At 36.5% G+C, this 15,409-nt stretch overlaps 1 protein-coding gene across 1 annotated transcript in view; it reads right to left on the reverse strand.

Moving 5' to 3' along the window:
* The window catches only part of ZDHHC13 (zinc finger DHHC-type palmitoyltransferase 13), a 48,661-nt gene that overhangs the window by 30,748 nt on the left and 2,504 nt on the right, over window positions 1–15,409 (reverse strand). Inside the window, exon 2 of the mRNA XM_049713482.1 lies at window positions 2,568–2,713. Coding sequence (XP_049569439.1) covers window positions 2,568–2,713 — 146 coding nt within the window. The remainder of the gene's footprint in view (window positions 1–2,567; window positions 2,714–15,409) is intronic.

A 15,409-nucleotide genomic window follows, 5' to 3' on the forward strand; every position in this document is an offset into this window, starting at 1 on the left:
TTTTCTTAAATAAACTTTAACATTCACATTTGCCCTCTTTCAATAAATTTCATTTGATTTTCCACCGGGAATGCACCAGGAATACATGGTGTTGATTCTGTATGACAATCTTATCCCTGAATCAAACCAAGTCCAAGCAATGACCTCACAATAAGGGAGAGAGACTAAAAGCAAACTTGGAATGGGATAAATTCAACAATAAAATATGCACACAGTATAGGTATAGAAAAGGAAGGAATGATTAGCCCTTCCTGAAGGAGATGGAACAAGCTATGTTTTATAGGTTGAAGGGAAGACATTTCAGGCAGAAGGAATAGCATGTACGAAAACCAGAGATATAAAACTGCGTGGATGTTTGGAGAAATATAAGCAATTTAGCACCACAGAAGCATTAGCATAAGAAAGGCAATGGCAAGAGATGAGGCTAGGAGAGGCAGGCAAAGACTGCATGAACCTTCTCTGCCATGCTTTGAAATTTAGACTTTATAGTGCAAGGGGAAGCCACTGAAGGTTTTAAAGAGAAAAGCACTCAGACTTTGGGCTATAAGAAAGATCACATTAGCAGCAGTATGGAAGCTAATTCAAGGCCAAGACTGAGAGACCAGTTTAGAGCATCTTACAATAGAGACAGGAGAGCAGCAATGGGAGCCTGAAGAAAAAGAGGCAACAGGAATGTAAAAGGAGGGACAGACTGAAGGGATATTTAAGAGAGTCATTTAACTGACTCACTATCAGAATGAAAAACAGGAGAGAAATACCTCTTTTTAATGCAAAAATAATTTTAAAAATCGTTCATTAGCACTATTTCTTTTCCACAGAAACTATTAAGACCCACCAGAACATTTAGTGCTTTCTTTGAAACTTATTTCTATTTAGAGGGACCCGAAAGTTTCGATATGTCTTCAAGGGTCAAAATCAAACAAAATGGCAGAATTGTCTCTATTTCCTACACTGTTAAATAACCTCTGCCTCACCAAAACGTGTGTGTGTGCCTGTCTGTCTGTCTTTATGGCATTTTTTAAAAGATGGAGGTACCCATTTGACAATGCTAAGTGAAAATATTAATAAGAGAATGAATTGTTGATAATGATATATATGTATTGGGGTGGCCAAAAAGTTTGTACGATGTTACAGAAAAACCCGAATGAACTTTTTGACCCAATATTTATATTCTCCATCTTTTAAATATCAACTTTAACATTTTACTGGAGAAGAAATACTCCCTTTACTTGAGAAATATAAAGAGTACACAATAATTAGGATTTTGGTGGTTTAGAAAATACAAAAACACCTATCCTAGCTAGCTCTCTTTCACCCTTCCCAAATACTACCTAAATATACTCTCACAACCACTTAAAGTCCAAGACCTGAAGAAAATTTGGGGAAATATACATAATGTGAGTTTTTATTGATATTCCCTGTGAATACAGCCTAATTTCTCACGCTTATCATTACAGAGCTTTATTGGTTGCAGAGAAACATTTAAATGTTTCCATTCTAATTAAAGCAAATACCTATTTACCTTAAGACCACTCTCACAGTCATATAAATATAATAATACAAACAATATCAAACAATATTCACCTAAAGTAGTGGTTCCCAGAGCCTCCAGAGTTCATATAAATTAGTAATTAGAATATTCAAATAACTGTCAATAACTTTTTAACTAACATAAGCAATACATGAGTCTACATTAAAGCCAAACAGGTTAACTAATCACCAAACATCTTTGCTTTTGACAGAAATTATATCAAGTTAGTACAGTAACATTAGTTTCTTTCATGCAGATTAGAAGCTCTGATGGGCAGGCTTATATTTGATTACTAAGAAAATGGATTACTAATTAACATAATCTGACAGATAAAATATTTCAAAATATATTCAATGGCAAGAGGTGGGGTAGATGTTAACAGTCAATGAGATCCACAAGGGTGAAAACGTTGGAAATGGTTTAATGCAAAAACCCACAAATGGACATCGTAAGGGGAAACTTTCAAAACATATTTCATTTTCAATGCAAGCAAAATAACCGACTATAGTTTCAAGTGGTCAGAAAACCTACTTCAATTTTACTGACTTTTTTCTAGTGCACCCAGAACAATAGGTACATAGAAAGTACTCAATAAATAAATGTTTAAACCACACACCAATGTGTGAGTTGATATTTTTCTATCCCATCTTCATATTTAGGTTGTAGTACATTTTAAAAGATTCAGATTTGTGTTTCAAACTCAGAGTCTAGTTTTAGTGTCATTTAAAACCATTCATTCAATCAACAAACATTTATTGGGCATTTAATAGAAGACAGCAACTGTGTAAAAGTACTGGGGTTACAAAGATGAAAAAGACATGCTTTTGCTCAGAAGTTGCTCACAATCTAATGGGAGAGACTAATAATAAACAGCTAAGGTGTACTGTATTAAATGCTCTGATGTTGGTATGACAAACATACTATCACTGGAGAATGAAGGGAGGAAGGTGTACACTGGAGTGCCATGAACCACACATGCGTCATTATAACAATTCAACAGAACCTAAGGATAAAACAAAACATTGGGAAGACTTACTGAGTAGCTTTTACAATGTCACAGTTACTAGAATCCTCTATAAGAGGAAGAGCTTCTCTCGCCTTGGCAAGTTCTTTGTTTTCATGTGCACAGACTTCGTGTCGACCAAATCCTGGAGGGTGGGGGCTGTGGCTGTGATTCCTGCACTGAAGAGTAAGAGTAATTTGACAAGGCTCAGTAAGAGAATTAATGTCACATTCAATTACATCATGAAGCACTTGGTACTATCAACAATATCTATTAATTAAAAGATTATTTTTCAGTCTTAGAGGTATATCTTACAGAAGATTTTCATTTTAATTCTACCCACTAGGATTAGATGCTTAATATTAGAAAATTCCAAATTATATATTTTGTCATAAAACAAAGGTCATCTGCAAAGGCACCAATGGCTTTTGCTACTTGTAGTAGGTGGAGGGTCATGGGTATTGACAGTAGGCCTCTGCTTCAGGGAGTCGTGGTAGACACACCCTAAGGATATCTCCCAATGAATCAAGTTCTTGAATATGTATAACTGGAGTCCCAGAAGAGGAAGAGGAAATAGTTTTAAATATTTGACTAAACAATAGACAAAAATCTTCCAAATTTGGTGAAAATTATAAACACACAGCTCCTACAAGCTCAACAAACCCAAGCAGAACCAACCTCATAATATTACACCAAGGCATATAATAATCACTTGAAACCAATGATAAAAAGAGCAGCCGAAGGAAAAAGACATATTATGTTCAAGAAAACAAAGAATGAATTCAGACTTCTTATCAGTAAGTACCAGCCAGAAGACAAAAGCAAAACAGTTTAAAAAAGCTGAAAGAAAAAACTAAACCTGGAAACACCAACAAAAATATTCTCAAAAAATAGGGGTGAAATATACACTTTTTTCAAACAAACAAAAGCTAAGAAAACTGCCAACAGACCTAATGCTACAAGAAACGATACAGGACGTTCTTCAGGCTAAAGGAAAATAATACCAGATGGAAATCTGAACCAATACAAAGGAATAAAGAGTGATAGAACTACATGGGTAAATATGTATAATTATGTGGGTAAATGTAACACACTTTTTTACATTTTTTAATTCCTTGATGATAATAAACAGAAATATACTGTTATAAGAGATGTTATAATAGTATTTGCAGAAAGACAGTGATAAGTTAATGTGTATAATGTTAACCCAAGAGCAATCTCTAAACAAATAAAACAAAGTCATATAATAAGCCAACAGCAGAGATAAAATAAAACACTTAAAAGACACTCAATTAATATTCTTTTAAATGCAGGAAAAGTAGGGAAAAAATGAACAAAAACAGAGAAGGAAAAAACATACAAGATAATATATTTATACTTAACTATATTGATAATCACATTAAATACAAATGGTCTAAAGAAAACCAAATGAAAGACAGTTTGTTAGATTGGATTTTTTAAAAAAAAATTTTTTTTTTCAAAAAAACTACATATTGTCTACAAGAAACCTACTTTAAATATAAAAACATACATAAGTTAAAAGTAAAAGGACAGAAAAATATATACCATGCATAAAGGAATACTAAGCATAAGGAATGTAGTGGTTATATTAGTATAAGACAAAGTAGACATCCGCACAAGAAATATTACCAGAGATGAGGAGGGACACTGCAAAATTTATCAAGAAGCATAAGAGGGACTTCCTGGTGGTCCAGTGGTAAAGAATCTGCCTTCCAATTAATGGGTTCGACCCCTGGTCAGGAAACTAAAATCCCACATTCCGCAGGGCAACTAAGCCCACGCGCCACAACTACTGAGCTCGCGCATCTCAAAGAGAGAGCCCACATGCCACAAACTACAGAGCCCATGTGCTCTGGAGCCACAACTAAAGAGAAAACCTGCACGCCACAACTAGAGAGAAGCCCACGTGCCGCGATGAAGATCCTGCATGCCACAACTAAGACCCGATGCAGCCAGAAAAATAAAGAAAATAAATAAACAAATTTTTAAGTGACTTAAGGAAAAAAAGACATAACAATCTTAAATACATATGCACCCAAAAGGAACTTTAAAATTCATGAAGCAAAAAAGAAAAATAGAAAGATTCACAATTAAAGTTGAATATTTTAATACTTCTTTCAGCAACTGATGGAATGAGTAAACAGAAAACCATACTGCATAGAGAAGAGGAGAGAAATCAGAAAAGGACAGAGAACACTTAACACTATCCACCAACTGAATCCAGCTGACATTTTCATAAAATTACATCCAACAAGAGAAAAGATATTGTTTCAAGTACACATTTAACACTCAGCAAGACAGATAATACATTGGGCCATAAAACAAGCCTCAACAAACTTAAATGGGTTGAATTCATACAGAGTATGTTCTCTGACCACAAATGGAATTAAATTAAAAATCAAGAGATTACTACAAGCAACTATGTGCCAATAAAATGGACCACCTGGAAGAAATGGACAAATTCTTAGAAAACTACAACCCTCCAAGACTGAACCAGGAAAAAAAACAGAAAATATGAACAGACCTATCACAAGCACTGAAATTGAAACTGTGAATAGAAATCTTCCAACAAACAAAAGTCCAGGATGAGACGGCTTCACAGGTGAATTCTATCAAAGAGAAGAGCTAACACCTACCCTTCTCAAACTCTTCCAAAATGTAGCAGAGGGAGGAACACTCCCAAACTCATTCTACGAGGCCACCATCACCCTGAGACCAAAACCAGACAAAGGTGTCACAAAAAAAGAAAACTACAGGCCAATATCACTGATTAACATAGATGCAAAAATCCTTAATAAAATACTAGCAAACAGAATCCAGCAGCACATTAAAAGGATCATACGCCATGATCAAGTGGGGTTTAACCCAGCAATGCAAGGATTCTTCAATATACACAAATCAATCAATGTGATACACCATATTAACAAACTGAAGGATAAAAGCCATATGATCATCTCAATAGATGCAGAAAAAGCTTTTGACAAAATTCAACTCCCATTTATGATAAAAACTCTCCAGAAAGTAGGCATAGAGGGAACCTACATCAACATAATAGAGGCCAAATATGACAAACCCACAGCCAACATCATTCTCAATGGTGAAAAACTGAAACCATTTCCTCTAAGATAAGGAACAAGTCAAGGTTGCCCACTCTCACCACTAGTATTCAAAATAGTTTTTGGAAGTTTTAGCCATGGCAATCAGAGAAGAAAAAGAAATAAAAGTAACCCAAATTGGAAAAGAAGTAAAACTGTCACTGTTTGCAGATGACATGATACTATACATAGAGAATCCTAAAGATGCTACCAGAAAACTACTAGAGCTATCCAATGAATCTGGTAAAGTAGCAGGATACAAAAGTAATGCACAGAAATCTTTTGCATTCCTATACACTAAGGACAAAAAATATGAAAGAGAAATTAAAGAAACACTCCCATTTACCACTGCAACAAAAAGAATAAAATAGCTAGGAATAAACCTACCTAGGGAGACAAAGGACCTGTATGCAGAAAACTATAAGATACTGATGAAAGAAATTAAAGATGACACCAACAGATGGAGAGATATACCATGTTCTTGGATTGGAAGAATCAATATTGTGAAAATGACTATACTCCCCAAAGCAATCTACAGATTCAATGCAATCCCTATCAAACTACCACTGGCATTTTTCATAGAACTAGAACAAAAAATTTCACAATTTGTATGGAATCACAAAGGACCCCAAATAGCCAAAGCAATCTTGAGAAAGAAAAACGGAGCTGGAGGAATCAGGCTCCCTGACTTCAGACTATACTACAAAGCTACAGTAATCAAGACAGTATGGTACCGGCACAAAAACAGAAATATAGATCAATGGAACAGGATAGAAAGCCCAGAGATAAACCCATGCACATACGGTTACCTTATCTTTGATAAAGGAGGCAAGAATATACAATGGAGAAAAGACAGCCTCTTCAATAAGTGGTGCTGGGACAACTGGACAGCTACATGTAAAAGAATGAAATTAGAACACTCCCTAACACCATACACAAAAATAAACTCAAAATGGATTAAAGACCTAAATGTAAGGCCAGACACTATCAAACTCTTAGAGGAAAACATAGGCAGAACAGTCTATGACATAAATCACAGCAAGATCCTTTTTGACCCACCTCCTAGAGAAATGGAAATAAAAACAAAAATAAACAAATGGGACCTAATGAAACTTCAAAGCTTTTGCACAGCAAAGGAAACCATAAACAAGACCAAAAGACAACCCTCAGAATGGGAGAAAATATCTGCAAACAAAGGAACTGACAAAGGATTAATCTCCAAAATATACAAGCAGCTCATGCAGCTCAATATCAAAAAAACAAAAAACCGAATCCAAAAATGGGCAGATCTAAATAGACATTTCTCCAAAGAAGATACACCGATTGCCAACAAACACATGAAAGAATGCTCAACATCATTAATCATTAGAGAAATGCAAATCAAAACCACTATGAGGTATCACCTCACACTGGTCAGAATGGCCATCATCAAAAAATCTACACACAATAAATGCTGAAGAGGGTGTGGAGCAAAGGGAACCCTCTTGCACTGTTGGTGGGAATGTAAATTGTCCTCCCTATGGAGAACAATATGGAGTTTCCTTGAAAAACTAAAAGTAGAACTACCATACGACCCAGGAATCCCACTACTGGGCATATACCCCGAGAAAACCATAATTCAAAAAGAGTCACATACCACAATGTTCACTGCAGCTCTATTTACAATAGCCAGGACATGGAAGCAGCCTATGTGTCCATCGACAGATGAATGGATAAAGAAGACGTGGCACATATATACAATGGAATATTACTCAGCCATAAAAAGAAATGAAATTGAGTTATTTGTAGTGAGGCAGATGGACCTAGCGTCTGTCATACAGAGTAAAGTAAGTCAGAAAGAGAAAAATAAATACCGTATGCTAACGTATATATATGGAATCTAAAAAAAAAAAAAAAAAAAAAAAAGAGGTTCTGATGAACCTAGGGGCAAGACAGGAATAAAGATGCAGACGTAGAGAATGGACTTGAGGACATGGGGAGGGGGAAGGGAAGCTAGGATGAAGTGAAAGAGTAGCACTGACATATATACACTGCCAAATTTAAAATAGATAGCTAGTGGGAAGCAGCTGCATCACACAGGGAGCTCAGCTCAGTGCTTTGTGATCACCTAGAGGGGTGGGATAGGGAGGGTGGGAGGGAGGTGCAAGAGCAAAGGGATATGGGGATAAATGTATAAATATAGCTGATTCACTTTGTTATACAGCAGAAACTAACACAACATTGTAAAGCAATTATACTCCAATAAAGATGTTTTAAAAAATCAATAACCAAACGATATGTGGAATATTCTCAAATATTTGGAAACAAAACAACACTTTTCTAAATAGAGTGAATTTTTAGCTTTAAATGCTTATAATAGGAAAAAAGAAGAAACTAAAATAAATGATCTAAGCTTTCATCTTAAGGATCTAGAGAAAAAAAAAATTAAATCCCAAGTAGACAGAATGAAGGAAACAATAAAGATAGGGAAATCCATGAAATACAAAAAAGAAAAAAATGCAGAAAATCACTGAAACCAAAAGCTGGTTCTTTGGAAAGAATAAATCAATCAAATTGATAAAGCTCTAGTCAGACTGATCAAGAAAAAAGATGTCAATGACAAATAGCAAGTTTAAAAAAGGGGACATCATTATAAGATTCTGCAAATATTAAAAGGGTAATAAGGGGCTTCTGTGAACACCTTTATGCCACTAAATTCAACAACCTAGGTGAAATGCATAAAATATCTCGAAAGACACAAGTTATCAAAATGGACTTAAAAAGAAATGAGTAGCACTCTATCTATTAAAGAAATTGAGTTCATAATTTTAAAACTTCCCATTAAACAAAACAAAACAACTCCAGGCCCACATGACTTTTAACTGGCAAAGTCTATGAAAACAGTCAAGGAAGAAATGATACCAATTCCTTCAGAATACAGAGGGACTGCTTCCCAGCTCATTTTAGAAGGCAGCATTATCCTGATACTAAAAGCAACAGATATAAGCAGTAAAGAAAACTATAGACTCAATATCCTTCATGAACACAGATGAAAATATCCTAAATGAAATATTAGCAAAACTGTATTCAGTAATATATAAAAAGGATAATATACATTACAACCAAGCTTAAACATTCAAAAGAAATCAGTGCAATTCACCATATTAACAAAATAAATATACTCACTTCAGTAGAATAAGCATTTGACAGAATTCAACACCCATGCATGATAAAAACTCTTAGCACACTAGGGAAAGAAGGGAACTTCCTCAACGTAATCAGGAGCATTTTTTAAAAATCTACAGCTACCATACAGTCAACGGTAGAAGACTGAATGCTTGAACTCTAAAGACTGAAACAAAGCAAGGATGCCCACTATCACCACTTCTAATCAACAATGTACTGAAGTCCTAGACACAATAATAGAGTAAGGGAAGGAAAAATGCATACAGATTAGAAAAGAAGCAAATCCACCTTTATTTGCAGACAACATGATCCTGTACACAGAGAATCCTCAGGAATCTTTTTTAAAATTTATAATAGCATCAAAAATATAAAACACTTAAGATTTTATACTGTATCCAGCATTTTTAGTTGCATTTAAGGTGGAGGTTCACATCAAATACCTAGCAAATCATTCCTAGAGATCAAAACTGGCTATTTTATAATCCCATCTTGTTCTTTACCATAAAGTTGTTACCTGGCTTTTATCCACCTTATTCACCACAACTGTCTCTCTGACCAACTTTTCATTGTTTTAAAAAAATTCTCAAAGGATGAATACAGATTAAGAACAGAAAATTGAAGATACTTGAAATGATGTGTCTACATCAATTCTCCAGGAATTCCAAAAAAGATTTAACAAATAGTAGTTTTACTGCAGTAAGTCCATAACCCCTCAACAGGTTACTCTGAAGGAGCAAATCCTTTTGTTCTAAGTTACCTTACAGTTAAATTGACTTTTTGGTATATAGTTCTGTAAATTGTAACCACTACCACCATCAGGATCCAGAATGGTTCCAACACCTCAAAAACCTCCCTCAGGATACTCCTTTTTAGCCACACCCTCTCCCTACCTCCATTCCTGGCAACCACAGACATGTCCTTCATCACTAGTTTTACCTTTCCCAGAATGTCATACAATGGAATTAGACAGAATATAATCTTCTAAGACTGGCTTCTTTCACTCAGCATAATGCTGTGTGTTATTAATAGTTCCTTCCTTGCTATAAAGTATTCCATTATATGAATGTATCACCGTTTATCCATTCAAACTCACGTGGGTTGTTTCCAGCTTTTGGCAATTATAAATGGAGCTGTATAAACATTCATTTTGTGTGAACATATGTTCTTGCTTCTCTAAGAGTGAGACTGCTTGGCCCTCTGGTAAGTTGATGTTAAGTTTATTAGAAATGGCCAAACTGTTTTCCAGAGTAGCTGTACCACTCTGCATTGCCATTAGCAACGTATGAGAGCTCCAATTGCTCTGCATCCTCTCTGGCGCTTGATACTGTCAGTATAATAGATGTGTAGTAGTGTCTCATCATGGTCTCAATTTGCATATCCCTAATGGCTAATGGGGCTGAGTGTCATTTCATGTGCTGTTTGCTATCTGTTTATCTTCTTTGGTGAATTGTCTAAGTCTTTTTACCCATTTTTAATTAGGCTATTTATTTTCTCATTGCTAAGTTTTGAGAGTTCCTTATATTACACATGCTAGACAAAAGTCCTTTGTCAGATATGTGATTTGTAAACTTGTTCTCCCAGTCTGTAGCTTACCTTCCCATTTCTTACATCTCTTTCATAGAACAAAAATTTTTAATTTTGATGAAGTATAATGTATCAGTTTTTTTCTTTTATGGATCATGCTTCAGGTGTCACCTCTAAGAACTGTCTTGGGACTACAACTCCTCTGTTCAGAGAGGAAGTCCTCCTGCCTCAGAGTTTCAGTGCCTGTGCTGCCAGGAGTCCGCTTTCCTGCTCCTTGAACCTGAACTAGAAGGCTTCTCCAGAAGTGCTCTCTCTCTGCAGGGATGCTCACTTCCAGGGTTCAAGTCCAGGGAGAGGGCGGTGGAAGAGAGGAGGGGACCCAGATGGGAAAAAGGTAAATTAGTTCCTGGTTCAGTGGTTTTCTGAATTCTGGTTTTTTCCCCCACCCTACCTGCTAAAATTTTCTTTTGGGAATCCTTAAATAGCTTTCTATCTAGTGCATTCAGTGGGACAGACAGGGTGGAGTGTGCTTTACTCCATCTTACCCAGAGCTAGAACCACAAATGCTTATTTGAATACATAAGTTCCGATTTATCTGGTAAATTCAACCTCACTGCGTGACACTCTTTATTTTACACACACAAACACACACACAGCTAAATAATAAACATATAGGTAGTCAGATTAAAACATAAATAAGACCATTACTTTTCACCATATCACAGTAACTATAATTACATCTAACTGGAAGAAGACAAGGGGTCAAGGAAAGAGCTGAATATACTATACTCAGAATTTCTCCAGTGTCAATAAACAGCAGATGTAGCTAAAATTGACAGAGAAATCAGTCTGCTTTTCATATAAAACTTAGAGTTTTTAAATTATAAAATTTTAAAACTTTCAGTTTAAAACACCAGCAATATCAAAGTGAATAAAGAGTTGATAATCTGGACTCTTTCCCTTCCAATCTTGTACCAACAGAGATACTATTATTAACAGTTTGGTGTATCCTTCCTCACTATGTGTATATACTTTAACATATATAACATTATACAGGATACATAGGTTTTTATCATTTTCTTCTTATATTTAACAAAATTTATCCCCAAACATGGGATCCAGTTATATAATTATTCATCAACTTGCCTGTCTCACCTAACAATATATCATGTACAGCGCTGCAGGTCAGTAACAAGTAATAGTTGAATACTATTCCACTGTATAGACCTAGCATAATTTATTCAACCATTTCCCTATTGTTAGACATGCAGGTTGATTTCAGCATTCACTCTCTAAACAACCCTATAATTAACATCCTGTACATTCTATAACACTGATTCCCCAACACAGGACTGCTGGGTCAAAAAATATGTGTATTTTAAACATAAACAGATACTGACCTTCCCTAATTCACACTCCCAACAGGCAAGTATGTAAGTGTTCTTTTTCCCTACAAACCTCCTAACTGAATATTATCAATCTTTTTACAATCTTGCCAATCTGATGGCTAAAAAAATGGCATCTTGTTTTGCATTTGCATGCCCCTAGTTGCTAATGAATCTGAGTTTGATTGTTTGTTCTTTATTGGCTCTCATACTTTCTCTTTTGTGGGTTGCCTTTTCATAGTCTACTGTTTTTCTAGTGGATTGTATATCAGTTTCCATTTATATATTAGGAAGATCAAGACTTTGTTTATATACAGACTTTTCATCACAAATAAATGTCACATATTACACAGATACAAATTTATTGCTTCTCATTATGCCTTAAGGCATTAAGGACATCAGCTTCACTTTTCATGCAGAAAGTTGAGGTGGATTACACGTTTCAATGTAAAGAGCATTTATTTATTATAAGCATGTATTTATTCAGCAATTAATTACTGTGTATTTATGATGTGCAAAGCATTATGCTAGGAAAACAGAAGATGTGGGTACGTATCCTCCAGGAGTTTAAGTCTAATTGGGCAGCTAAGTCAGAGACAAAGAGCGTAAAGTGATAATGGAAGCAATATGTGATTAAGTGGCAAAAATGGGTGACAAAGACGAGAGAACAAGAGGTACTTTCTGTTCACGTCATCATTTTTTGTCCAAATCCAGATCAGAGTAAAACCTAAAAATGATTATATAAACTCAAAGCCTGTTTTCAAAGTCAATGGTCTCCAAAGTGAGGCAAGTGCACTCAAGGCCAACCACTCAGTGACCCATTAGGTAACGGAAGAAAATGTTAAAGCTGTTATAATGACTTTTCCTTTTTTTTTAAAAAAAAAAAGAGGGGAACCCACAAAAATTTATACATTTGGCTTCTTTAAGATTTATGAATTCTGGGGGCTTCCCTGGTGGTGCAGTGGTTAAGAATCCGCCTGCCAACGCAGGGGACAGCGGTTAGAGTCCTGCTCCGGGAAGATCCCACATGCCGTGGAGCAACTAAGCCCCTGCGCCACAACTACTGGGCCTGCACTCTAGAGCCCACGAGCCACAACTACCGAGCCCATGTGCCACAACTACTGAAGCCCACGTGCCTAGAGCCCAAGCTCCACAACAACAGAAGCCACCGCAATGAGAAGCCCACACACCGCAACAAAGAGTACCCCCTGCTCGCCACGACTAGAGAAAAGACCACGCAGCAACAAAGACCCAACACAGCCAAAAATAAATAAATTAAATAAATGAATTTATTTAAAAAAAAAGATTTATGAATTCTTAGCCCTCGCAGCCTCACTTAATCTGTATATCAAGTAGGTCACTCCTCATGGTCTGTTTACAAGGTAACTTGAGGACAGAGTAAAAGTCCACACCCAGAGGGGTTACAGTGGGACCTTCAACATTTTGCAGTATACATCAGGCTAAGTAATTTTCAAGGTATAGCATCTCATTTTAACTACTTACTAATTTTAAAGTTACCCCTCCCAAAATGAGCAAGTGGCTTAAACTGATTACTACTACAAAGAAGCCACGAACTGAAATAATAACGATAGTAAAAGTACAAGCAAACAAGAAAATGGCAGAGCTGACACTTCTCATAGCAGGTGCTCTTTACTGGCCACATAAAGTAGAAACAAAGACAATCTAAGCTGATGTAACAAAAAGCCAGCCTCCCTCCAAAAAAAATTACAAATTATCAAGAAGGCTGATTTGAAGCAGACTTACATTTACTATCTTTATTCAAAATCTTACCATGAGTATATACTAAGCTATTCACTCATGAATACAATTTAGAAACACGTTGTCAAATCCTACAATAACATGCCCCATGACAATATGAATTTAGAGACTGGCTCCTTTCCCCAGCCCCCAGGTACATCAAACAGAGGGGAGCTGAACTTTTTAAGTCCCAGCCAACCACATGACACGGAATCATCCCCATTAACACATAAGTTAGAGTGATCAATGGCCAACCATGGACAACAAACTGCAGTCAGTGGTACCTGGATGATTTGGACTGCACAGCTGGCGGCCTGAGCTCCCAGCCAGCTTGCAGTGCACGTGCCACTCATCATTCCCTTAATCTCACAATACATGACATTTTACAAAAATGAACATTTCAAATCCTCCTTGTCACACTGTGGTTTTACTCTAGGGGTGCAAGCTCAAAACTGCTTTACTGATAGGAGTGCATGATCAAAAAAGCTTAGCGGCCACAGCTCTAAGCTATGTCCTGTGCTCTAGATATCACTCCCTCCCAGGATTCTGCCATAAGAGCTACAGCTGAGAAAGGAGACGACCTGCTTTGGGAGAGGTTACTTTCAGAGACAGTCGCATAAAAATGTTTAAGGAAAACCACCATACATTCCCATCACAAAGATTAAAGCAAAGTTTGTCATGATACAATATCCTTCTTAGAAATTACTCTCTGGTTATCAAGAAAATGTTTTTCTAAGTACTCTCTAGTTGTTTCATTTTACCATGGTGAAAGGTAAACTCCTTGAGAACAAGGCCCAAGTCTCAGATTTCAGGCGGCTGTATGATGGTGGCTAATCATCTACCTGATTTTTGGCTTCAGTTTCTACATTTGTAAAATGAAAGGAGCAGGTCAATATAGCTATACAGTTCTTTCCAAATCCATGTTGTATGGTTCTAAGAGGAGCTGTTACAGTAGTCATTATTGACATGTGTACTGGTAAAGGCATCACCGCATAAACAAACACCCTTTGTGGCAGTGGAAGCGTAACTGATGTATGGCTGCCTACAATGTTAAGGTAACAGAATAGACCAAGCGAATTCTTAAGACACCAGCAAACTCATAAGAGTTTTATTAGTGACTGCTTCACTAATAAAATACCACAGAAGCGATGCTCTGCCAGTTTGCAGGTTCAGGCCTCAGAAACTGGCAGCTTCCTCTTTCTGTCTCTTGAAATGCTCACTCTTGGAACCCAGCTACCATGCTGTCCAGAGGCCCAGGCCACATGTAGGTGTCCCTGCTCAAAGTCAGCATCAACCACCAGACATGTGAGTGAGGGAACCATCAGATGTTACCAGCCCCAGCTAGCAAGTCATCCCAGGTGACAAGTCTTTCCAGCAGAGGCTCCGGACATGGTGGAGCAGAAACAAACCATCCCTGCTTTGCCCTGGCCAAAGTCCTGATGCACAGTCCATGAGCATGACAATGGCTGGTTTACACCACTACGATTTGGGATGGTTTGTTACACAGCAATAGATGACTGGAACATACTTAAGATATAAGAGATATTTCTCACGTGGAGATATCTTAAATCCAATTATATTTTCTAAATAGTAAATAAGTACTGTTAAAGTTAATTAATTTAAGAGAAAACCAAGATCTAGAAAACCATATTTAAACTCTGATGAGGGTCAAAATGCTGACAGATTATCAAATAAAACAAAGAGAGAAACAGAGATCTGACAGCCATTAAAATTTCTCATGGCATTAACAGAAGCATTCTGTATTAACAGAGCTAAGTATCCAAGCTCATTCACTGGACAATTATTTACAGAGTATGTTAATGGTATTAAATGCCGAGAAGAAATATAAAGGAAGGAAGGAGGTTAAGGAATGTTGCTGGTAGTGGTGGTGATGGGGAAGGCCTACCACATTGAGGTGACGATTGTG

Source organism: Orcinus orca, chromosome 8 (genome assembly GCF_937001465.1).
Source record: "Orcinus orca chromosome 8, mOrcOrc1.1, whole genome shotgun sequence".
In the NCBI taxonomy this organism is placed as follows: domain Eukaryota; kingdom Metazoa; phylum Chordata; class Mammalia; order Artiodactyla; family Delphinidae; genus Orcinus; species Orcinus orca.